At 38.5% G+C, this 25,034-nt stretch overlaps 1 protein-coding gene across 2 annotated transcripts in view; it reads left to right on the plus strand.

The window, feature by feature from the left end:
* LOC124612961 (lysophospholipase-like protein 1) overlaps positions 1–21,328 on the plus strand; it is a 64,999-nt gene extending 43,671 nt beyond the window's left edge. For both annotated transcript variants that reach the window (XM_047141484.1, XM_047141485.1), the window contains exons 3-5: positions 15,475–15,619; positions 16,083–16,198; positions 20,846–21,328. In XM_047141484.1, the coding sequence (XP_046997440.1) occupies positions 15,475–15,619; positions 16,083–16,198; positions 20,846–21,070 (486 nt within the window). In that variant the 3' untranslated portion in view covers positions 21,071–21,328. The remainder of the gene's footprint in view (positions 1–15,474; positions 15,620–16,082; positions 16,199–20,845) is intronic.
* The last annotated feature ends 3,706 nt before the right edge of the window (positions 21,329–25,034 follow it).

The following is a 25,034-nucleotide window of genomic DNA, read 5'->3' on the forward strand; positions in this document are numbered from 1 at the left end:
ACTTCCTGAATTCTGACTACATTTTCTGCAGCATATTTTGCCACTGTTTGAAACTGCTGTTATAAAACTGGAAAACAACTCAGTTACCTCTGTTTAGTTGGACAGAATAATAAGCAATCTAGAGATCAGCATAAAATAAATTCTTAGAAAAAAAAGTTCATGAAATCGTGGAAGAAATATCGAGTGCACAGAGGTTTGAGTTTGGAAAATGCTGCAGTCTTTCTTGTCACATTGCACTGATTATTTGTCCCAACATTGACTTTTCTGAGAACAGTGTGTGCAATGTGCAATTTTTTTCCTTAAAGGACAAGAAGATTTTCATCTGCCATGGTAGTGTGTTTTAAAGGTTACAAGTACATTAAATCTCTAACTGAATGAAGATAAACTGGACAATGAATTCTGTGATTTCCAGAATGCATTTGCTGGATTTGATAAACATAAAGCAAAAGAACAGTCTTGGGTAGATTTCTTTAAGCAGCATACCACAGTTTACACCCCCCCCCCCCCCCCCCCACTCCCAGTATCTCATTTGCTGAACCAATCTTCAGTGTGATGAAGAACCAGTGGTCAGAAGAAAGAAATTGGACCTCCATGATCTCAGTGAAAAGAGAACTTCAAATAAAATGTATTTTGCTGAAATTCTTGAATTGTATGGAAGAGAATTGGGACAGTGAAGGACTACTGAAAGCAACAAAGAGCAACACAAAATACATCATCAAAGATAGAAATCAGTGATCTTGTTACTGTGGGACATTTTCTTAAAGATTTTTAATCTGTATTTTTTTAACTGAATTGTGAATTGAACTGATAACATTGCCTGTAAATGTTCATTAAAAATTCATTTAATATTCAAATGGCAAATCCATACATTACAAATAAGATGAGAAGGAGAACACCTTTTTTATTTTTGTTTTAACATAATATTAAAACAATTCTTTAATGTTTAGAAATTATAGGTGCAGCAAACTGGGTACATCACTTATGATATTTATAGTAAACTATCAGCTTTTTCAGGTAACTGATGACCTCAGAAGTTAAGTCGCATAGTGCTCAGAGCCTATCAGCATTTTCTTCATTTTGTATGATCAAGAAGCTATCCAGCCCAGGTTTCTTGAAATGTGTCATCCGTAGATTTGACAGCTAACTCATCATCTTTTGTTTGCTGTGATGTCACCCGCATGGTCATGGTGCATTAATACTCTATGAACACCCTGCTTCTGCAAGCCAGCACCTTGAAATGTGAAACAAATGCAACACCTTTCAGGTTGTTGTTGTTGTGGTCTAGAGTGCAAAGACTGGTTCGATGCAGCTCTCCATGTTACTCTGTCCTGTGCAAGCCTCTTCATCTCTGATTAAATCCTTCTTAATTTGCTTACTGTATTCATCTCTTGGCCTTCCTCTACAGTTTTTATCCCCCACACTTCCCTCTGGTACTAAATTGGTGGTCACTCAATGCCGCAGAATGCATCCTACCAATTGATCCCTTCTTCTAGTCAGGTTGTGTCACAAATTTCTCTTCTCCCAAATTCTATTCAGTACCGTCTCATTAGTTACATGATCTACCCATCTAATCTTGAACATTCTTCTGTAGCACCACATCTCAAAGGCTTCTATTCTCTTCTTGTCTAAACTGTTTATTGTCCATGTTTCACTTCCATACATGGCTACACTCCATACAAATACCTTCAGAAAGGACTTCCTGACACTTAAATCTATTCTCGAAGTTAACAAATTTCTCTTCTTCAGAAATGCTTTTCTTGCCAATGCCAGTCTACTCTTTGTATCCTCCCTACTTCTACCATCATCAGTTATTTTGCTTCCCAAATAGCAAAACTCGTCTACAGCTTTCGGTGTCTCGTTTCTTAATCTAATTTCCTCAGTATCACATGATTTAGTTTGACTACATTCCATTATCCTCATTTTGCTTTTGTTGATGTTCATCTTATACTCTCTTTTCAAAACACTGTCCATTCCATTCAACTGCCTTTCCAAGACCATTGTTGTTTCTGACAGAATTGCAATGTCATCAGAAAACATCAAAGTTTTTATTTCTTCTCTCTGAACTTTAATTCTACTCCAAATTTTTCTTCTGTTTCCTTTACTGCTTGTTCAGTATACAGATTGAATAACATCAAGTATAGGGTACAACCCTGTCCCATTCCCTTCTCAACCACTGCTTCCTTTTCGTGCCCTTTGACTCCTATAACTGCCATCTGGTTTCTGTACAAATTGCAAACAGCCTTGTGCTCCCTGTATTTTACCCCTCCCACCTTTAGAATTTGAAAGAGAGTATTCCAGTCAGCATTGCCAAAAGCTTTCTCTAAGTCTAAAAATGCTATAAACGTAGGTTTGCCTTTCCTTAACCTATCTTCTACGAGAAGGTTTAGGGTCAATATTGCCTCGCGTTCCTACATTTCTCCTGAATCCAAACTGATCTTTCCTGAGTTCAACTTCTACTAGTTTTTCCATTCTTCTGTAAAGGATTCATGTTAGAATTTTGCAACCGTGACTTATTAAATTGATAGTTTGGTATTTTTCACATCTATTAGCACCTGCTTTCTTTGGAGTTGGAATTATTATATTCTTCTTGATGTCTTAGGGTGTTTCACTTGTCTCAAACATCTTGCTCACCGGGTGGAAGAGTTGTTTTTCATACTTGGGTCTCCCAAAGCTATCAGTAGCTCTAATGGAATGTTGTCTACGCCTGAGGCCTTACTTTGACTTAATTCTTTCAGTGCTTTATCAAATTCTTCACACAGTATCATATCTCCCTCCTCATCTTCATTTATGTCCTCTTCCATTTCCGTAATGCTGTCCTCAAGTACATATCCCTTATATAGACCCTCTAAATACTCCTTCAACCTTTCTGCTTCTCCTTCTTTGCTTAGGACTGGTTTTCCATCTCAGCTCTTGATATTCATACAGGTGTTTCTCTTTTTTTCCAAAGATCACTTTAATTTTTCTGTAGACAGCATGTATCTTACCCCTAGTGATGCATGCTTCTACATCCTTACATTGGTTCTCTAGCCATTCCCGCTTAGCCATTTTGAATTTCCTGTCGATCTCATTTTTATATATTTATATTCCCTTTCACCTGCTTCATTTATTGCATTTTTATATTTTCTCCTTTCATTGATTACATTCAGTATCTCTTGTGTTACTCAAGGATTTCTACTAGCCTTCTGTCTTTTTACGTACTTGATCCTCTGCTGTTTTCACTATTTCATCTCTCAGAGCTACCCATTCTTCTTCTACTGTAATCCTTTCCCTGGTTCTTATCAAGAGTTCTCTAATGCTCCCTCTGAAACACTGTACAACCTCTGGTTCTTTCAGTTTATTCAGGTCCCATCTCCATAAAATCCTGCCTTTTTGCAGTTTCTTCAGTTGTAATCTGCCAATTGTAACAAGAAAATTGTGGCCTGAGTCCACATCTGCCCCTTGAAATGCCTTACAATTTAAAATCTGGTTCCTAAAACTCTGTCTAATGATAATATAATCAATCTGAAACCTTCCAGTGTCTCCAGGTCTCTTCCATGTATGCAGATTTCTTTCATGATTCTTTAACCAAGTGTTAGCTATGATTAAGTTATGCTATGTTCGAAATTCTACCAGTCGGTTTTCTCTTTCATTCCTTTCCCCCAGTCCATATTCGCCTACTACTTTTCCTTCTCTTCCTTTTCCTGCTATTGAATTCCAGTCCCCCATGACTATTAAATTTTTGTCTCCCTTAACTATCGGAATAATTTATTTTATCTCATGATACATTTCATCAATATCCTCCTCATCTGCGGAGCTAGTTGGAATATAAACGTGTACTACTGTTGTGGGTGCAGGCTTTGCATCTATTTGGCTACAATAATGTGTTCACTATGCTGTTCATATAAGCTTATCCGCATTCCTATTTTTTTATTCATTATTAAATGTACTCTTGCATTACCCCTATTTGATTTTGTGTTCATAAACCAGTCTTCACCTGACAAGAACTCCTGTTCCTCCTGCCAACTAACTGCGTTAATTCCCACTATATCTAACTTTTAACTTATCCATCTCCCTTTTTTAATTTTCTAACCTACCTGCCTGATTAAGGGATCTGACATTCCACGCTCTGATCCATAGAATGCCAATTTTGTTTCTCCTGATAATGGTGTCCTCCTGGGTAACTTGTGGTAGTAAACTGCAACAGCCATCCCACCCTGAAGGCATGCAGCATCCATCAGTATCAACTTACATTCAAAAACAGCAACAAGGAACCTCCATTTCTCAATTCCAGACTATTTAACTAATAAATGCTTTCAACTATTGCTGTCATTTTTTCAGCTACTTAGACATTGGGTAACACATCACTTTACCAAAGTGATATGTTAAAAAGAAGACTGATATTCTGATTTCAGTGAGAATTTAAAAGAAATCCAAAGGAACACATACTATGCAGCATTTTATATTTTTGTAGTCTGGAGTGTAATGCAGTATGAGAGCCTCTGCACAAGTCCACATATTAGTAGGAAAAGAATTTAGATCTTCAGTAATTAATTACATTTCACATAATGAACAGGTCATTACCGCTAAATTCAGGTCTCACTACTATGTGGAATCGCAGAAAACAACTTGGCATGTATCTGCGCAAACAGTGCATTAATGGTAGGGGCTGCTTGTGAATGACCACCGTGAGGTAGGGTAGATGTAATTTGATGGCTGAAGATATCAGTTGTATATATCACAAAATTTGTAAGCTACAAATAGCAAGTCTGCAAGCAATCTTAGTGACAGCACTTCTAATAACTCGACAAATACAGATGTTCAGACTCAATAGTTCCCTCTAAAGTACTGATAAAGTTGAGTAAACAAAGTATGAAGCAAAGAAAAATGAGATTGACAGTGTGGTGCAAGAAGAAAATCTCATAAAACAAGAAAGGGGTAAACATTATAGTGTAGCATACAATGATGCTTATTTTGATAATGACAATGTAAAATAAAGAATTTCTACATCTACATCTAGGGAAGAATGATTGTTTGAATGCCTCTTCGTGTGCTGTAATTATTCTAATCTTGTCTTCATGATACCTCTGTAAGCAGTACATAGGAGTCTGTAGTACATTTCTAGAGTCATCATTTAAAGCCAGTTTTTGAAACTTTCTTAGTAGACTTTCGTGGATGGTTTATGTCTATCTTCAAGAGTCTACCAGTTCAGTTTCCTCAGCATCACTTTTGTAACACTCTCCCATAGGTCAAACGAATCAGTGTCCATTTATGCTGCCCTTCTGTGTATACATTCAGTATCCTCTGTTAGTTGTGTTTGGCACAGGTCCCTTACACTTGAGCAATATTCTAGAATGAGTCGCATATGTGATTTGTAAGCTATCTCCTTTGTAGACCAATTGCATTTCCACAGTATTCTACTAATAAACTGAAGTCCACCACCAGATTTGCCCACAACAGGGCCTATGTGATCATTACATTTCATATCCATACAAAGTGTTACACCAAGGTATTTAAACAATGGAAACTCCAGCTAGGAATAATAACAATGTAGAAAAAGATAGGTTAAAGCTGACACCTTAAGTTGCAGACAGTCAGACACAATTAAAAAACACTTGCATATAAGCTTTCAGTCACAGCCTCCATCAGAAAAAGAAAGAGAAACACACATCATTCATTCACACAAGCAAGCACACCTCATGCACACATGATTGCCAACTCCCACATATCAGACCGCTTTGTATGAGTTGACTGATTCCAGCTATGAACCACTGATGTTATACTCATAGTATATTACGTTTTTTCATTTTGTGAAGAGCACAATTTTACATTTAAAGCAACTTGCCAAACTTTGCACCACTTTGAAATGTCACCTGCAAAAAGTCTGAGGTTATTATTAATATTGTCTACAAGGTCATTAATATACAACATGAACAGCAAGAGTCTCAACACACTTCACTGGGGGACACCTGAATTTACTTCTAGATCTGATGATGACTCTCCTCCCAAGATAGCATGCTGTATTCTCCCTACCAAAAAGTCCTTAATCCAGTCACAAATTTAACTTGATACCCCATCTGATCGAATTTTTCACAGTAAGCTTAGGTGTGGTACTGAGTCACAGGCTTTTCTGGAATCAAGAAACTCTGCATCTACATGACTACCTTGATCCAAAGCTTTCGGTATGTTGTGTGAGGAAAGTGTCAGTTGGATTTCAGATGATTGATATTTTCGGAACCACATTGGTTGGCTTGGAGGAGGCCATTCTTTTCAAGATAGCTCATTATATTTTAGCTCAGAGTACATTCTAAGATTCTGCAACAAATTTATGTCAGAGATATTGAACGGTAATTTTGTGGATCACTATCCATCTTGTAGATGGGTGGTAACTCTGCCTTCTTCCAACTACTGGGCACAGTTTTTTGTTTGAGGGATCTATGGTAGATTATAGTTAGAAGAGGGGCTAACTCAGCTGCAAATTCAGTGTAGTATCTGGTAGGGATTCCATCAGGTCCTGGACCTGTGTTCAGTTTTACAATTTCAGCTGTTTCTCAACACCACTGACACTAATACTGATTTCACTCATCTCCTTAATGGTGTGAGGATTAAATTGGGGCATTACTACTGGGTTTTTGTTTGTAAAGCACATTTGAAAATAAAGTTTAGCATTTCAGCTTTCACATTGGTACCGTTAATTTCAGTTTCTGTCTCATTCACCAACGGCTGCATGCTAACTTTGGTGCCACTAACAGCCTTTACATATGACTATAATTTCCTTGGGTTTTGTGAAAGATCACTTGACAGTATTCCGCTACGGAAGTCATTGAAGGCTTCATGCCTTGCCCTCTTGACAGTCAAACATGTTTCATTCAACTTGTCTCTATCTGTAGTCTTATGCTTTCTTTTATACCTATTATGTTGTAGTCTCTGTTTCTCTAGAAGTTTCCTTACAGTGACTGTATAACATGGAGGGTCCCACACATTATGAACTATTCTGCTAGGCACATATCTATCCAGTGCATGGTCAGCTATTCTTTTAAACTTTGGCCATAGTTCCTTTGCATGCTCCTGCCTTGTACTGGATTTTTATTTTATTTTATTTTATTTTATTTATTTATTTTTAATAAAAAATTTTTTGAGTCATTAGTCTTCTGACTGGTTTGATGTGGCCCTCCATGAATTATTTTCCTGTGCCAACATCTTCATTCATAGTAGCACTTGCAACCTATACCCTCAATAATTTGCTGGGAATATTCCAGTCTCTGTCTTCCTCTATAGTTTTTGCCTGTACAGCTCCCTCTAGTACCATGGAAGTCATTCCCTGATGTCTTAACAGATGTCCTATCATCCTATCCTTTCTCCTTGTCAGTGTTTTCCACATAGTCCTTTCCTCTCTGATTCTGTGGAGAACCTCCTCATTCCTTATTTTATCAGTCCACGTCATTTTCAACATTCATCTGTAGCACCACATCTCAAATGCTTTGATTCTCTTCTGTTCTGGTTTTCCCACAGTCCATGTTCCGCTACCATACAATGCAGTGCTCCAAATGTACATTCTCAGAAATTTCTTCCTCAAATTAAGGCCTATGTTTGATATTAGTAGACTTCTCTCGCCAGTGCTAGTATGCTTTTGATGTCCTCCTTGCTCCACCCATCATTGGTTATCTTGCTGCCTATATAGTAGAATTCCTTAACTTCATCTACTTTGTGATCATCAATCGTGATGTTGGTTTCTCGCAGTTTTCATTTCTGCCACTTCTCATTACTTTCGTCTTTCTTTTATTTACACTCAATCCATATTTTGTTCTCTTTAGACTGTTCATTCCATTCAGCAGATCATGTAATTTGTCTTCATTTTCACTCAGGATAGTAATGTCATCAGCGAGTCGCATCATTGGTATCCTTTCACCTTGAATTTTAATTCCCCTCCTGAATCTTCTTTTATTTCCATGATTGTTTTTTCGATTTGCAGATTGAACAGTAGGGGCGAAACACTGCATCCCTGTCTTACACCCTTTTTAATCCGAGCACTTCATTCTTGGTTGTCCACTCTTTTTATTCCCTCTTGGCTTCTGTACATATGGTATTTTTACCTGCCCCTCCCCACAGCTCACCCCTATTTTTTTCAGAATTTTGAACATCTTGCACCATCTTACATTGTTGAATGCTTTTTCCAGGTTGAGAAATCGCATGAACATGCCTGATTTTTCTTTAGTCTTGCTTCCATTATCAGCGACCACATCAGACTTGCCTTTCTGTTGCCTTTACCTCTTCTAAAGCCAAACTGACCGTGATCAATAAATTCTAACTTTTCTTTTAAATTCTTTTGTATATTATTCTTGTCAGCAATTTGGATGCATGAGCTGTTAGGCTGACTGTGCGATGATTCTCACACTTAACACCGTGAATAGTAATTTTGTTGCCACTTCCCCCAATGATTTTAGAAATTCTGATGGAATGTTATCTTTCCCTTCTGCCTTATTTGATGTTAAGTCCTCCAAAACTCTCTTAAATTCTGACTGTAATATTGGATTCCCAATCTCTTCTAGACCGACCCCTGTTTCTTCTTCTATCACATCAGACAAAATCTTCCTCCTGATAGAGGCCTTTAATGTACTCTTTCCACCTATCTGCTCTCTCCTCTGCATTTAATAGTGGAATTCCCATTGCACTCTCAATTGCTTTTAATTTCACCAAAGTTTATTTTGTCTTTCCTATATGCTGAGTCATTCTTTCTGACAATCATTTCTTTTTTAATTTCTTCATATTTACCTTGCAGCCATTTCATCTTTGCTTCTCTGCACTTTCTATTTATCTCATTCCTCAGAGGCTTGTACTTCTACATTCCTGAATTTCCCTGAAAATTTTTGTTCTTTCTTCTTTCAGCTGAAATGACTCTTCTGTTGCCCATGAGCAACTGCAGTTATCTTCTTTGTGCCTGTGTTTTTCTTTCCAATTTCTGTTACCGCCCTTGTTAGAGATGTCCATTCCTCTTCAATTATACCGCCTATTGAGCTATTCCTTATTGCTGTATCTACATCCTTAGAGAACTTCAAGGATATCTCATCATTACTTAGTTCTTCATATCCCACTTCTCTGCTGCCTGTTGATTCTTTCTGACTAATCTCAGATACTTCAGCCTACTCTTCATCACTACTACATTGTGATCTGGGTATATATCTGCTCCTGGGTATGCCTTACAATCCAGTATCTGATTTTGGAATTTCTGTCTGACCATGATGTAATGTAACTGAAATCTTCCTGTATCACCTGGCCTTTTCCAAGTATATCTCCTCCTCTTGTTGTTCTTGAATAGAGTACTCACTATTACTAGCTGAAGTTTATTACATAGCTCAATTAGTCTTTCTCCTCTCTCATTTATTGCTCCAGTCCATATTCTCCCATAACATTTTCTTCTACTCCTTCCCCTACAACTGCATTTCATTCCCCCATGACTATTAGACTTTCATCTCCCTTTATGTACTGTATTACCCTTTCAATATCCTCATAAACTTTCTCTATCTCTTCATCTTCAGCTTGCAACATTGGCATGTATAACTGAATTATTGTTGTCGTTGTTGCTTTGCTGTTGATTCTGATAAGAACAATCCTATCACTGAACTGTTCACAGTAATACACTCTCTGCCCTGCCATCCTATTTATAATGAATCCTACTCCTGTTACACAATTTTCTGGAGCTTTTGGTATTACTCTATAATCATCTGAACAAAAATCCTGTACCTTTGCATTGCCCTTTTCAGATTTTCTAGTGTCCCTACCACGTTCAAGCTTCTGATATTCCATGTCCCAACTCATAAAATGTTATCCTTTCATTTGTTATTAAATCTGTTTCTCATGATCACCTCCCCTTTGTCAGTCCCCTCCCAGGGATCCGAATGGGGGAATATCTCGGAATCTTTTGGCAATGGAGAGGTCATTGTGACACTTCTTTAATTACAGGCTACATATCCTGTGGATATATGTTATTTGTCTTTAATGCAGTGGTTTCCATTGCCTTCTGCATCCTCATGCCATTGATCATTGCTGATTCTTCTGCCTGTAGGAGCAGCTTCCCATCCCAAGGACAAGAGAGTGCCACGAACCTCTGTCTGCTCCTGTGCCATCTTTGACAAAGCCATTGGCAGAATGAAGGTGACTTCTTTCACCGGAAGTCTTCAGTCACCAATGCTGGTTATTAATCAAAATTTAAGCACTGGCAGGTTTTGAACACAGGATTTGAGGACGTTGTGATTACTAATCAAAGAAGTTACTCCTAGACCTCAGGTTCAGTTTACTGAACAAATGTATCTTGTTTTAGTTGTTCTTTGTACTTTTCTAATCATTGTTACCACAACTGCGCCATGATCACTAATACCAGTTTCAGCGTGGACATCCTCAAAGAGATTTGGTCTATATTTTACCATTAGATTGAATATATTTCCATCATGAATCGGATTCTGAACTATCTGTTCTAGAAAGTTTTCAGAGAAGGCATTTAGTAATGTTTCCCATGATGTCTTATCATGCCCACCACTAACAACATTGTTATTTTCCCAGGTGATTGTTGTATGGTTGAAGTCTCCACCAGTGATTACAGTATGACCGAGGAAACTACATACCAGCAAACTGGAGTTTTCTCTAAGTTTTCCGTTACATCAGGAGATGAGCTTTGTGGCTGATAGAAGGATCCAATTACTATTTTGTGCCCACATCAGCCACTGAGTCTTGCGCAAACAACCTCACAGGCAGCTTCAATTTCTATCTTTGTGGATAGTCTTGTCTATTGCAACAAATATGCTACCTCCATTTCCCATTAGCCTAACCTTTTGGTATGCTTTTAAATTTCCCCCCAAAATCTGACTGCCATCAACTGCAGTTTTCAGCCAGCTTTGTGTACCTGTTATTATGTGAGCTTGACTGTTTTTCAGGAGCAGCTCTAACTGTGGCACTTTGTTGTGAATGCTTCGGCTGTTAACCACTAGGATTTTAATACTGTCACATGTGGGAGTAATATCTTATGATCTTACACTGACACTTCTGGGTTTTTTGTTGGATGCAGAATTACCTAATGAAAAAAAAAAAAAACCTCTTGCATGCATTCTTGCATCCCACACACAGTCAGCTACCTGGGTAGCAGCCTCTGATGTGTAGTGTGCACATGACCCTCTTAGGGGCACCCCTATAGTTCTAAAACCATGACGCAAGTCCAGGAAGTCACAGTCCATCTTGTCACAGAACTTTTGAAGTATCTGGTTCACTCCTTTCACTTGACTCAGAACCAAATGTCCAAGATCAGTTTGGTGAAAATGCTTCAAATTGTGAGCCTTGTTGAAACTCTGTGCGCAGTGCTGGTCTTCTCAACCTTCTGTTCTGGTTGCTAGAATGATCCAAGTATGCCCTTGGAGCCCAGACGAGAGGCATCATTTGTTCCAATGTGCATCAAAATCTGCAGTTGCTTGCACTCTGTTTGCTCAGTGGCTTCCAGAATAACCTTTTCAACAGGGCGACTGGGTGGTGGGGCTAAGGAGGAGGCTGGGGTGGGGATGAGGAGGGTAGCAGGGTAGGGGTGGGGGATGGTAAAGTGCTGCTTGTGGGAGCGTGCAGGGATGAGGTGAAGAGAGGGTAGGGCAGCTAGGTGCAGTTGGATGGTTAGACGGTGGGCAGGCCTGGGGGGAGGGGAGGGGTTGCTGCGAGGGGGACAGTGGGGAGGGGGAAGGGTATGGGTAGCAGGCATGGCAGCAGAAAAGGAGAGAAGAAAAAAGACTGTGGGTGCATTGGCGGAACAGAGGGCTGTGTAGTGCTGGATTGGGAATAGGGAAGGGAGTGGGTCGGTTAAGGACAATGACTAATGAAGGTTGAGGTCAGGAGAATTATGGGGATGCAGGATATACTGTAGGGAGAGTTCCCACCAGTGAAAATCAGAAAAGCTGGTGCTGGTGTGAAGCATCCAGATAGCATAGGCTTTGAAGCAGTCATTGAAATGTAGAACATCATGTTGGGAAACATGCTCAGCAACTGGATGGTCCAGCTGTTTCTTGGCCACAGTTTCACCCTCAGCAGTCCCCACGGTTTATCCACCTCCATTTTCTACATACAGTGAGTCCATTGAGGAATGGGATGTATGCGAGAAACATCTGCAACAACGCTTTCAAGCTTTTAGGATTACAGGCACTATTTTTTGTTGTGCGTTGTTCCCTTCATGGATATCGCCAAGAATGTATGAAGTCTTATGTCATCTCACCCCTTTTCAGACTCGGTCTTCTTTAACATCTGTGAACTTCTTTCGAAGTACTATTGTAAGCACATGCATGCTATTGCATCTTGGGTTGAGTTTTACTGCTTTAGGAGGCAACAACATCGATCATATCGAGCTCCATGGGTTTAATTGTCATTGTCATTTTATGTCTGATGTGCGTAAAGAGCCATATGCTGATCAGATGGTGAGAGGTGCTATATCATTTGTTTAGCTCTGGATTGTGAGGTGGTAGAGTGTGCCCTCCATTGTGAAAATCCGCCCTTCTCCTAGGTTTTGGGTATTGCACAGTCGTTTGAGGTGTCACAATCTGCGGGTAACCAAATTGAGTTATGGTTAGAAGTGTCAGCAATCCTCTAGATCAAGCTTCAGATAGTTTGCAGGAGGAAGACATGGTCACAGCGGTCCACACACAATCACAGCATCAAGGCTGCTGGCTTCGCTCCCAGCAGCAACTGCACCAACAATGTAAACAGGCCAGTAACCAGCAACATGTGTTACATGCTCCCATCTTGCCCTTATTTTTTCATTAACCACGAGTGTCCAGAATGCCCAAAATGCTGAGCTACCTGTCATAATTTCAGAAAAAAGGTCACATTGCTTCTGTTTGTAATGCAAAAATTCAGCACAACAATCCTGATATGGATATGGATGTAAACATTGTGTCAACTATTTCTGTTGCACCAAACAAGTTTTTCACTGATGTTATGGTTTTTTGTAAAGTTCTGTACACGCAAGTAGATTCAAGAGTTGTGATAAACTTATTAAACTTACAAACTATATCGACTTGGGCTCCCCTGCGTTTCTTCCTGTGTCTTGAAAGTTAGAAAATTACAATAAACAGAGTATTCCTATTCTCGGCCTATCTCTGCTACAGTGACCTACAAGTCAGTAGTCTGATCACTTACATTTTTTTATTGTAAGTAACACACTTATGGAGAATCTTTTTGGATTAGATGGTTTTAAATTGTTGGTTTTACCATTTCAGATGAAATGAATTTAGTGTCTCAACAAGTGCCGTATACACAGTTAGATGCATTATATTCTGAGTTTTACTCTTTGTTCTGTCGTTGATTGGGGTGTGCCAACAATTTTCAAGTGCTTGTTAGCATTAAACCTTCTGCTCAGCTCCATTTCTTCTGTGCCTTTCTGATTCCAGTGGCACTCAGGGAACAAGTCAATGATGAATTAGATCAACTCACGGAATCTGGCATTGTTCAGCCTATGGCATCAAGTGAATGGTCTACCCCCTTAGTTATAGTAAAGAAAACACCAGGTCGATTACACCACTGCAGTGATTCTAGTTTCTGTGAATGCACTGCGTAGTGGATACATACCTGATACTGCACCTTTACGAACTGTTTGCGAAGTTATCAGGTGGTCAATATTTCTCAAAAATTGACTTGTCAGTTGCCTATTTACAACTTCCTTTAGATACAGAGTCATAACATATGTTATATGTGAATACCCCTTTCGGACTGTACCAGTACTTGCAGTTGCCTTTTGGCTTTGCCAGCACTCCCGCTGTTTTTCAACATTTTTTGGAACATCTTGTTGTGCAAACTATTTGGATGATATTGTAGTTCCTGGTGCCTTCACTGAGGAACATATACAAAAACTCTGTACTCTTTTTTTCTGTCCTCCAAGTGGCTGGGTTGAAGTACAATTTAGAAACATGTCGATTTTTTCAACCTTCTATCATTTGTCTTGGGTGTGAAGTTTCTCAAAGCACACCATCAACATGTTTCTGCTATTGTGTCGCTTCCATGATGTCTGTCAAAGAACTTCAGGTTCTTCTAGGCAAAGTCGCCTACTGCCACAAGTTTTTGCCTGGGGCAGCAACAGTTGCGCAGCCGTTATATGCTTTGCTGCACAAAGGGGCTCAATGTCTCTGGTCACTGGCTTGTGAAACCACATGTTTCATGCTTAAGACCATGTTACAGTCTGCGCCCTGCCTAGTGACATACCAACCAGGCCTCCACTTTGTCCTTGGTATGGATGCTTCACAGTAGGGGTTGGGGGCACCACTGGCTCATAGATGTCCCCGATGACTGTGGGTGGCCTATTGCTTATGCCTCACAAATGCTGACTTTTGCTCAAACTAGGTACTCTCAGATAGAAAAGGAAGCTTTGGCCACTGTATATGCTGTGAAGAAATACCATGTTTTTCTCTATGGTACCAAATTCCACATCGGGCATCACGTCACCTGCTGCTGCCAGTTCTCCACTCCAGTGCAGGTGATGTCATGCATCCTCAGTGCCCAAACTAGCAGTTCCTCTATTGCTTCTGACACCACTGTCAGGGATTCTGTCACCAATTCCTGGGCAACTGCTGATACCAGTATCATCAGCACTGCAGCACCATCACTATAGCCGATGCCCAAGGTTGACACGGAAACAGCCCCGGTGTCACCAGTGTTGTCATGTGGTTTGGCACAAAAAGGTGGGTGCAGAATGCGTCTGTGCCCGAAGCACTTCAGACCATATGGTCCAGTTGCAGCATGCCAACTTAACCAGAGCCCAGCAGACAATGACAGGATGAACACCTCAACAATCTGTAATCTCCCTAAGACAGGAGGAATGCAGAGATATGTGTGCATACTTTCAAAACTCACTGAGCGTGTGGCAGTGCTGAGTCACCTGCAGAGAGAGATCACTGTCAGAACAAGCCACAGTCCCCAGTCCTCAGTTCTCTATGTGTATTGCTACAGCTCTTTGTGTACATAATTGGTTCCTGCTGAATGTTACTTAAATACTGTGTTCAAGTTGTTAATGCTTTTGTGGAATAAAGTTGTGTTCAGTCTACTGCTTGTGTTGAACTTATACCTAATTACAACAGTTTCCTTTACCGCTTGCTCAATGTACAGATTGAATAACATCTGGAATAAGTTGCAATGCTGTCTCACTCCCTTCTCATCTACCGCTTCCTTTTCATGTCCCCTTTTGACAATGTTGTCTGGAATACTCTCTTTGAAATTATGAAAGTAGGAGAGGTAAAATACATGGAGTGAAAGGCTATTTACTACTTGTACAGAAACCAGATCTCAGTCTCTGGTATCCATCCTGTAATCTGATGTTTTCCTGTCAAATCAAATACTTCAACAAGTAGAATCAATTTAAAGTACCATACAATTGGGCTATTTATTATAAGACCATAGCCATTAATTGCTCACTTAGTGTCATAATCCACTTGTTTTATGTCTTGAATATAAAAGTAATTGTCATTTCATCTGTGTAATTTTCAGCCCAGTCATGTGTGGTTTGACCGTGAAAATATTTCTCCTGATGTACCTGAACATCTAGACACAATAGAGCCAATGGGAAAAGAAGTAGTAAATTTGATTGAGAAGGAAGTCATGTCTGGAATTCCTCTTGAACACATAATAATAGGTATTTTTTATATAATGATTCTTTCCCAGAGCAGTACATGTGTGTAATTAACCTCAATGTCCAATAATGCATGTATAAAGTTTGAGAAAGAAATTTTTTGCATTGCTGTGTATTTGTTTTCTAAACTGTGAATAATATTAAGAAATTAAGTGCTTTATAATAAAACTTCTGCTACAAAATAAAACCTCTATAAGCCAGAATTTAATTCTTATTGAGATCAATAACTTTACCTCTTACTGAAAATCTGTACCCACAAAATGGTGTCTTATTAAAGAAATTCTCAGTATGTAGTTATAATTAGTATAATTACAGTGGCTTCATTAAATGAAATTCTGAACACACATAATATGTTTTTTTCTGAAGTGGCATTATGTAATAGAACTCAAGTGTATTAAGGAAATATATAGCGATGTTTATTATGAAACATTCAAAGTACTAATTTTTTGGACGACTCTTTTTTAAGGTGGTTTTTCAATGGGAGGAGCAATGGCCATTCATGTTGGATACAGGTTGAAACCACAGGTGACAGGAGTTTTTGCCTTGTCGTCCTTCCTCAACTACAATTCAATTGTGTATAAGGTAAGCATGGATTTCAATCATAAACTGCCAACTAAATGTTACCTATAATCCGCCTTGATTGCAAAAAATTTTTTTTTATTCATATGACCGGTTTCAGTTCATTCAGAACCATCTTCAGATCTGATATTTCAGTTACAGGAGTAACCCGTCCAAATCCAGCAACTTTCACATGCTGCGTCAGCATGTGAAAGTTGCTAAGTTGCTGAATTTGGACTGTAACTGAAATATCAGATCTGAAGATGGTTCTGAATGAACTGAAACCGGTCATATGAAAAAAAAAAAAAAAAAAAAAAAAAAAAAAAAAAAAAAAAAAAAAAAAAAAAAAAAAACAACTGCAATCAAGGCATTATACAATCACTGATTGCTGCTATCCCATCAGACATTATGTCTGTTTTTGCAAAAAAGGACAACTAAATGAATGAGTATAGAAACGCCATACCGCGTATTATGCAGCAAATAAAATGTAACTGGTAAAATATACTTGATACATTATTCATGTAAAATTAAAGTTGAAGGCTTAAATGATTATTGCCATTATCTTTGTAGCCTAGAGTTGAGTTGTAATGGTATATCATATTTTATTGATCTCAGTGGCCATTGTTGTTGTCCAGTATTTAATAAAAAATGACCTCCAGAGTTTGTGATCATACTTGTATAAGTGTGAATGCCCAGTAGGTGACCAGTAGTCTTGACTATGATGTAGAAGTGGGACCAGTTTTCCATTTTTGAGTTTCATTTATATTTCTGCAGTTACGCTACCAATGCTCCACTTCAATTCACATGCAAGGAATAGACACTATACAAGTTGAAATACGAGGGATAGTTATAAAGTTTTAATTATCATCTTAGAAAAATAAATTTACGTAATTAAGTTTTTGCTTGTTTACAGGGTACATGTGTGCAGTCCTGGTACATGTTGAAATTCCCATATCATGGTACTTGGTTGTGAACATGAGCAAAAAGGTGCAGCCTATCTCCACTTTTTCTGTGGGCTGCACCATGCTATTTTAGTTTCTCTTGTGGTATGTTCAAGTGCTGTGATGTGGAGATTTCAGTGTGTGCCATTACACTGCAAGTTTCAATTGCTCGCATGTATACTCAGTTGAGTTCGTGTCACACTAACACAAGTCATTGCATTCCATTTATTCCTGCTTCCTGTGGGAAGATGTTCATGAGGTGGGTGCAGTTGCTTGAGCATTGTCATTTTTCAAGACAGATCCACCATAAAAATGTTGGTCCAATACTAAATAGCTCTCAGGTTAGCCTTAACGGTCATGATAGGTGTTCGACATCTGTAAATGTTACTGGTCCAAAATATGACTAACCCACTTCCCTGCTCAACCTGCGGAGGACTGCATGCATGAGATATGAATTGGTACCTAGTTGTGTCCAACCTTTTATGTTGATAATCAAGCAACAGACAAATCCTGCACTTGTTTGTAAAGAGAATTTTAGGCTCTTGACCCAAGTTCTACCCCAGGTGTTCTCTTTACCAAATGTCTTTGTACTCTGTGAATGGTGAGGGTTTGTACTGTTGTTTGTAATGGATGCATCAAGGCCATATTGATTGTGTGGAATCAGCTGTGTATTTTCTGGATCAATACAACCCTCTGTGTTACCTCTGAAAAGACAATGCACAGTGCTGTTTGTTCTCCTTGGAGACTTATGAGCCATAATTTGTAGATAATGACCCTCAGCTGATGGGAAACCACTATGAGGCATACCTTCAGTGTTTTGTGTCTCACAATAATGGTTGGATGTTCAAATAATGTTTCTGTGGTGTACAACAATTTACAGGCAACATCCCATGCTGACAACTTTTCTCACCAGAAGGTGACAGTGTGCATATTGTCTAAGACTGAAATTTAACTTTAAGGTCTGTTGACAGCATAAAAAGACACTTTTTTCTTTCTGTGACTGGAAACACAGTATACACTACTGAACTGCACTCAGAATACTGGCCTGCTTTTACAACTTTAGGCAAATGCTGTATGTAGGGATTTCCCGTATTGAGTGAAAGGTGTCCAACAATTTTTTTGAGCAGTTACATGATGTCTTTGCTCCCATCTAAAAATATAAACCACCATACATAGACACCACCTCAGCTGAAGGCATTCTTTTGATGGATGTTTTGTAACTGTTAATTTGTTTCAGCTTCTTACAAACTCAAAATGCGCCTGAAGTTATTTGCCAGCTAATCAGGGACTCATGTCTGAAGAGAATGTTTCCTCATTGCTTTGTAGTCCACTGTGTGTCCTGCTAAATCCACAATAAAAGTTATTTGTTGCTATGAGCAACAAGCAGTGTACCTATAGCTGATTATGTGCCTTACAAAGCACTATCATAAAGCCTTATGTGTGCAGTACTTAATCGTATCATTCTGATGATTCAAGCAAAGATAGACCATAATTTCAATGGCATTGTGGTCTTCTTTTGGTGTATAACAGAAAGTGTTTGCCATGACTATTCTTCAGCATCCTTGGTTGGACCTTCTGGGTACCAACAAAGTAGGTGGCACAATGGTTATGACACTGAATTGAGATTCAGGAGGAGTCAGGTGAAAATCCTTATCTGGGCACAAAGGTTTATATTTTCCATTGTTATCCTAAATTGATTAAGCCAAATGCCAGGAGAGTTCTTTAAAAAGGACATAACCAATTTCCTTCCCCTGCATTGTCCACACTAGCTAGTGTCCTGTCTTTAATGAGTTTGTCACCCATGTGACATAAAACCCTACTAAGTCTTCCTTCTGGATACCAGTACTAGCATTAGAAAACATTGTTGAACAACAGAAAGACCGAACATTTAACCACTTGGTGACATCTTCCTGAGTTTGAGCTGAATGTAGTATGCCAGTGTCACACCACTGCACTTCATTTAATAAATGTTTCCTCTGCAAAAACCCATGGAAGTAGGGTGGAAGAACATTTGTCCTCTAGCACTCACCTTCATGCGAGGCCACTGGCAGCCAGTAAAAGTTATCTATACTGAATCAAAGATATCGCGTGTGCTATCATTGCCTCCAGTGACATTCATGCTGGATTTTTAAGTCTGTAGGCAGCCAGGTCCTTGGCCCTGTATGTGAATGTATGTATTGTGGTAAGAATAAGGACTTGTGCAGTTAACTAGATTACGGTTATTAGTATTGATCACCCCCATGCCCCACCAGCATTCATCTGAATGAAATCCTTTATAAAATGTTGTCATAAATGTGATCTCCAGTGTTCCTTTACTATTCCTGAGGGGAGAAGAAAACCTTGTCTTCCATCAGTTGTAGTAGTGTTTGGTACTGTTCCTGGAAGTCTGTGTGTGATATCTGAATGAAGAAATAGTTCTGGCTGATGCAGACAATTTTCTTCTGTCAGAGCACTTTTCTTTGGCTGTGCAGCAGAGTGACCAAACATTGATTGTAGGACTACAGCAGATATCCAGCAGATATCAGCTTTGCTTGGCATGTGTGCAAATGACAATGATGGCAAATGGAGTAACTGTGTAATCAATCATGACTGACAGACAGACAGGCAGCAAGGTGTAGATGTACATACTGTTATAGAACAAGTACATTAAGAAATCGGGTGGTTAAAAGCAGATGCAAACGATATGAAGGAAGTGAGTCAAGTAAATAACAGCCCTTGGAGTTTGACCAATGAAAGTGCAATGGACTCAACAGTAGTTAAGAACTTTCCTTTGATCCCTACAGTTCCAGTTTCTCAGGGAAGAATGACTGAGGATGTCCTTGTGTTTTTTATTAGACTGGAGAATGCATCAACTTCAGGATCCATGAAATACTCTGACAGAGTAATTCTAAGAGCAATCAGTACACACATTCCTGTGTCAGCTGACTTCACATGAGATTACTGGCAGCAAATAAAAGCTGTCCATGTGGAATCCAAGTTTTTGGGCATGCTGTGATCACGTCCACAGTGGGTTTAAGTCAGTTCACAGCCAGGACCTAGATTGCATTTTTTTAATGTATGTATCATGGTAAAAATAAAGACATGTTCAATTAACTGAACTGTGGCTATAAGGATCATTGTCGTGCTCACTCTTCATTACCCCACACCCCACCACTGCTTATTAAAGAACTGCATCCACATGGAAAGCAGACTCAGTGGTAGCTATTTGTTATCACTTGTTATATGCACGGTTTGGTCTCAGTTGCTTCTAACCATATGAGCACTCATTGAGTGCGCAAGCAGCTATGTCATTAATCAGTTTAGTGTCTGGCATCTTTGGCAACTTCTGTCAAACTATGTGAAGTTTATTCACCCTATCTCTTGCATACCACAGCCACAAGAATGCCATGCAGATTGGGCACATGCTTGCAGTGCTCTACCACTCATATACCTCTTTGCCTTTTGCTCAAGCATGCTGTCCTAGTCGTCTCCTCTTTTTCTCATAGCATAAACTATTTTTTATTTTTTTTTATTTTGAGTATGCAATTGTTAGTTGTCTACAAATGATACAAATTACAACACTTTTGGTTTCAATGTGGTAACTTTCTACAGCACAGCTGTGGTAATACACCCAATTTCTGTCATTTATTTTCTGTTTCCTTGAATTATTACTGTTTTGCAATTTTTTTCCTTAATTTATGAGAACCTATGTGTAATGTTGACACTGATTTGCAATGTAACTTTTTTTTAGCATTTGGAGAACTACAAGGAGCAGCAAGAATTCCCACCTTTGTTTATGTGTCATGGTGATAGAGATGACCTAGTGCCCTTGACATGGGGTGAAGAAACCTTTAAGAATCTAGAGAAACTTGGTGTGAAGGGTCAGTTCCACACTATCAAGAATGCATTGCATGAACTAAAGAAGCAAGAGCTTAAAGCGTGGAGTGATTGGGTCAGAGAACGCATACCTGAATAAATGGCTGGATTTTAAATGTATTGCTGAAGGATGTAGTTTTGTATAAATTGTTGCTTGACAGACAATAACATTGTTCGTTACAGCAGAACATTTTTGTACATTATTTTTAAATGTTATATAAGATTGTATGTATGCTAGAAACTTTGCGAACTCACCAGAGGCACAAGTACAATTTAAGTGTGTAACACGTATATTACATTATTCATTAATTTGGGAGCCACTGAGAATGTAACAATAAATAGTGAGATCAGTGAATAATTTGTATTTACACCTCTTTCTAATATTATTTAAATTCAGATACTTTATTTTCAGGAGTATGGATTAAGCAATGAATGATCCTTTTATTCAATTTCTAGGAGGGTTTCAGTAATGACAATCTCTGGTTCTTTATAGAAGTGTTCACACTCACTCACCCTGTCAATAACCTTTTAATGGCTACATGTTTTATATATTTTTTCAAATTTTGTCGATGCTATACTATTTTTATCTTCTACAAATTACCTGGGTTCATTTCAGAAGATAAGTATTGAGCATTTGTCAGATCAATCCATACAAAAAGAAAAAAATACATATATTGCTTGTTTAAAGAGCTTATTTTGAAAATTGTTTGAAATAATGACTACTGGAAACTCAATGCAAGATACTATGGCTAAGATTTATGCAGACCCACCTTCCAGTCCCTAGAAAAAGAATCTTTGGAAACCAAATCTTCCTCATGCAGACAGAGGTATTCACTCAGTATTAGTCTGAAGAAAACCAGAATATGTAATTAATATTGCCTAGTAGCAACTGCACCCAGAATCTTTCATCATAAAATCTCAAAATTGTTTTGTTGTTCATTACTAATCTAACATAATTCACCCCCCCCCCCCCTCAATTTCTCCCATCCCCTCATTCTCAGCTAAGGTCATAAGTCCTAGGTACACTCATGTTTGTGCTCTCGTTAGAAATAACTGTAGCCATAGTAAACAAATTATTGACTGCATAGAGAGAATGGTCAGTGGTTCATGAAGCATTTTATCTAACATGTCAGTCCATTCTGTGAAAGTTGTTTTTAAATTACTGATGTTGAAAATGATTGAAAGTAAATGCTTAAAGATGGTGAATAAATAAGTTTAAAAAAAATGATTACCAGAGTAATATGAACTGGCTACTGAATTATGTGAACTCCTACTGAGTTCAGTCGTCGACTCATTACTGTCCTTGCTCTGTGTTAATGAGCTATATCATTTTATTTGCATCAAACCAAATTAGTTGTTATGCAGGTGGTACAAACATTATTGCCAAGCCAAGAAAAAAAGCATCAACAGAGAAAGTAATACACAATGTTTTTGTTAAGTTAGAAACTGATTTTGAACAAACTGATTAGCTTTAACCATTAAAAAAAAAAGAAAAAAAACCAGGTGATCCACTTATGTAATTTCAAGTATATCCTACTTCCTACTAACGTAATTTGTCCAAATAAAATAATAAATTGAGTAGGAAGTTTTAAGTTCATGGGAATGCACATTAATATAAACTTAAACTAGAGAAAAAACAACATGTAGTGCACCTGATAAAACATTCAGACTCATATCCTTTTACCATAACAGTTGTTGCCAATTTTGGTGCATAGAAATCAGTAAGCTAGTATTAGTCCAGTCACTGATATCCTGTTGGACAATAGTCTTGGATAATTTCTCACTTAGGTTAAAGGAATTCATTACACACACACACACACACACACAAAATTGCAGTTATGTGTGAGGTTCCCACATATACATCTTGCAAGCATGTTAACAACCTCACAGTACATTTATTCACTGATGTAATTTGTTGTCAACAGTCCATTGTAGTGTGAGAGTAATACAGTTACTGCTGCAAATACAATGCTAGGAAGTAAATGATCTAAACTTTTGTTTACTGACTCTAACTTTGTCACAGAAAGAAGAAAATATGCACTATGAAAATCTGCCCATGGGAATATATCTGACAGATGCAGAAGCATTTTCAAATGAAGATTAAAGTTGTTCTGTCCCCAAAAACTTTTTCTATATCATAGAGGAATTCTTGAATTCAATTAGTAACCTCTAAGTTCAAAAATGGCTCTGAGCACTATGGGACTCAACTGCTGTGGTCATAAGTCCCCTAGAACTTAGAACTACTTAAACCTAACTAACCTAAGGACAGCACACAACACCCAGCCATCACGAGGCAGAGAAAATCCCTGACCCCGCTGGGAATCGAACCCGGGAACCCGGGCGTGGGAAGCGAGAACGCTACCGCACGACCACGAGATGCGGGCTAACCTCTAAGTGGTCAGCCTATATCTCCAGCACAGACCACGTCATATAAGCCCATCAAACAACACATTAGCGACTTAAATGAGTACAGTTGCAAAATATGGCACATTTGGTGGGGAACTTGTACTAGTCTTGTGATCCTCAACTGGTAATTTATATCAAAGCAGTTAAGTGCTTTGTATGTGCCAGTTGGTTTTATGGAAACAATGCAGTGAGACTTACTGATATGGAGACATAACATAATGGCATAAGGAACTGTCGTGTTTGGGCTTGCCCGAGACCACACTGCAAATGAAGTTGCCCAATTTGTTGGTGTATTGAAGCATAAAAAGATGTAAGAACAGTGCTTGTAGAAAGATCCTACTTACAGGTGTTGTGGCATTCAGACTTGTTAGATGATGTGATCCACATGGTTGTGAGTTATTAACTTTTAGCATCTGATTGCAACTTTTAGTTTCTTTTCCAGGTATTCCAAATAGCATAGCAGATATGCAGTGTGAACTAACGGTGTAAGAGATTAATTTATTTGCCATGCATGATCCACCAGACACTAGGGGTATCATTAATGCTATGCTTCATGAGTAATATTCAGATATGTCAGAGATGTAGAAATAATGCTGCAAGCTGCAAAATATGCCACTATCAGAGGATGTGCATATAACAGAAGAAATCTACCAGCATAGTAACAGGTTGAAGGGTCAGCACAACACTCAGCTGATTGCTGGCATGTTAAAGAAGTACTGCTGCTATCAAACTAACCCGGAGTTAAGTCAGTATTATGAACAGGCTAGACTGCTACTCAGTCTTTGTGGTGGAGATGTTGTGTTACAGACATACACACCAAAAGACCGCTAAACATATGAGCTTTTGACCAAAAGGTGCGCTTCTAAAGTAGACAACACACATTCATTCACTGTCTTGGCGGCTAGAGACAGTGGACACGGGTGTGTGAGTTGGGTTATGTGGATGTGTATGTGTGCCCTCTACTTTAGGAGAAGGTCTTTGGGCTGAAAAATCATATATTTAGGAGTCTTTTCATTTTGCCTATCTGCAATCCAACATGTCCACTGTATGGTGAGTAGCAGTCTTCCTTATCATAATATTGTCATTATTCCATCCTGGTTTTCCAGTGTTTAATTTAACCCAATGTGAAGAGTCAGATACGCAAATGAGGAGGACTCAATCCAAGACTAGCCCAAATGTTATGAATTTTACTATGGGCAATGGCTAGGCTTCATATAATTCAGTATCTTCAACTGCTGTACCAGCCAGTTCACTTGAATTCAGTGATAATTTTTAAAATGTTTATTTATTTATTTGTTTGTTTGTTGTACATCCATCTTTGACCTGTTACGTGCAATCGCTGTCATAATGAGCAATTTAAAAATACTTTTACAGTGGAAATTGACATGTTAGAACAATATGGTTATGTATTGTATAGTACTATTATACTAAACAATACACAGTTAAACAACAAATTGAAAGATACAATTATTCTTATGAATTAAGTAGTAATTTAGATTATCTTGTGAAGAGTTTTCAAACTCTTCCAGTATGTAAAAAGCCTTTTCTTTCAGCTGTTTTTCTGTTTTATTTTTGAAGAAATTTAGTGAGATATGACGTGCCTGTGAAGATAATGTATAAAATAGCTCTGTACCAGATATTAGTAGACTTTGGTTTAT

Source organism: Schistocerca americana, chromosome 4 (genome assembly GCF_021461395.2).
Source record: "Schistocerca americana isolate TAMUIC-IGC-003095 chromosome 4, iqSchAmer2.1, whole genome shotgun sequence".
NCBI lineage: Eukaryota > Metazoa > Arthropoda > Insecta > Orthoptera > Acrididae > Schistocerca > Schistocerca americana.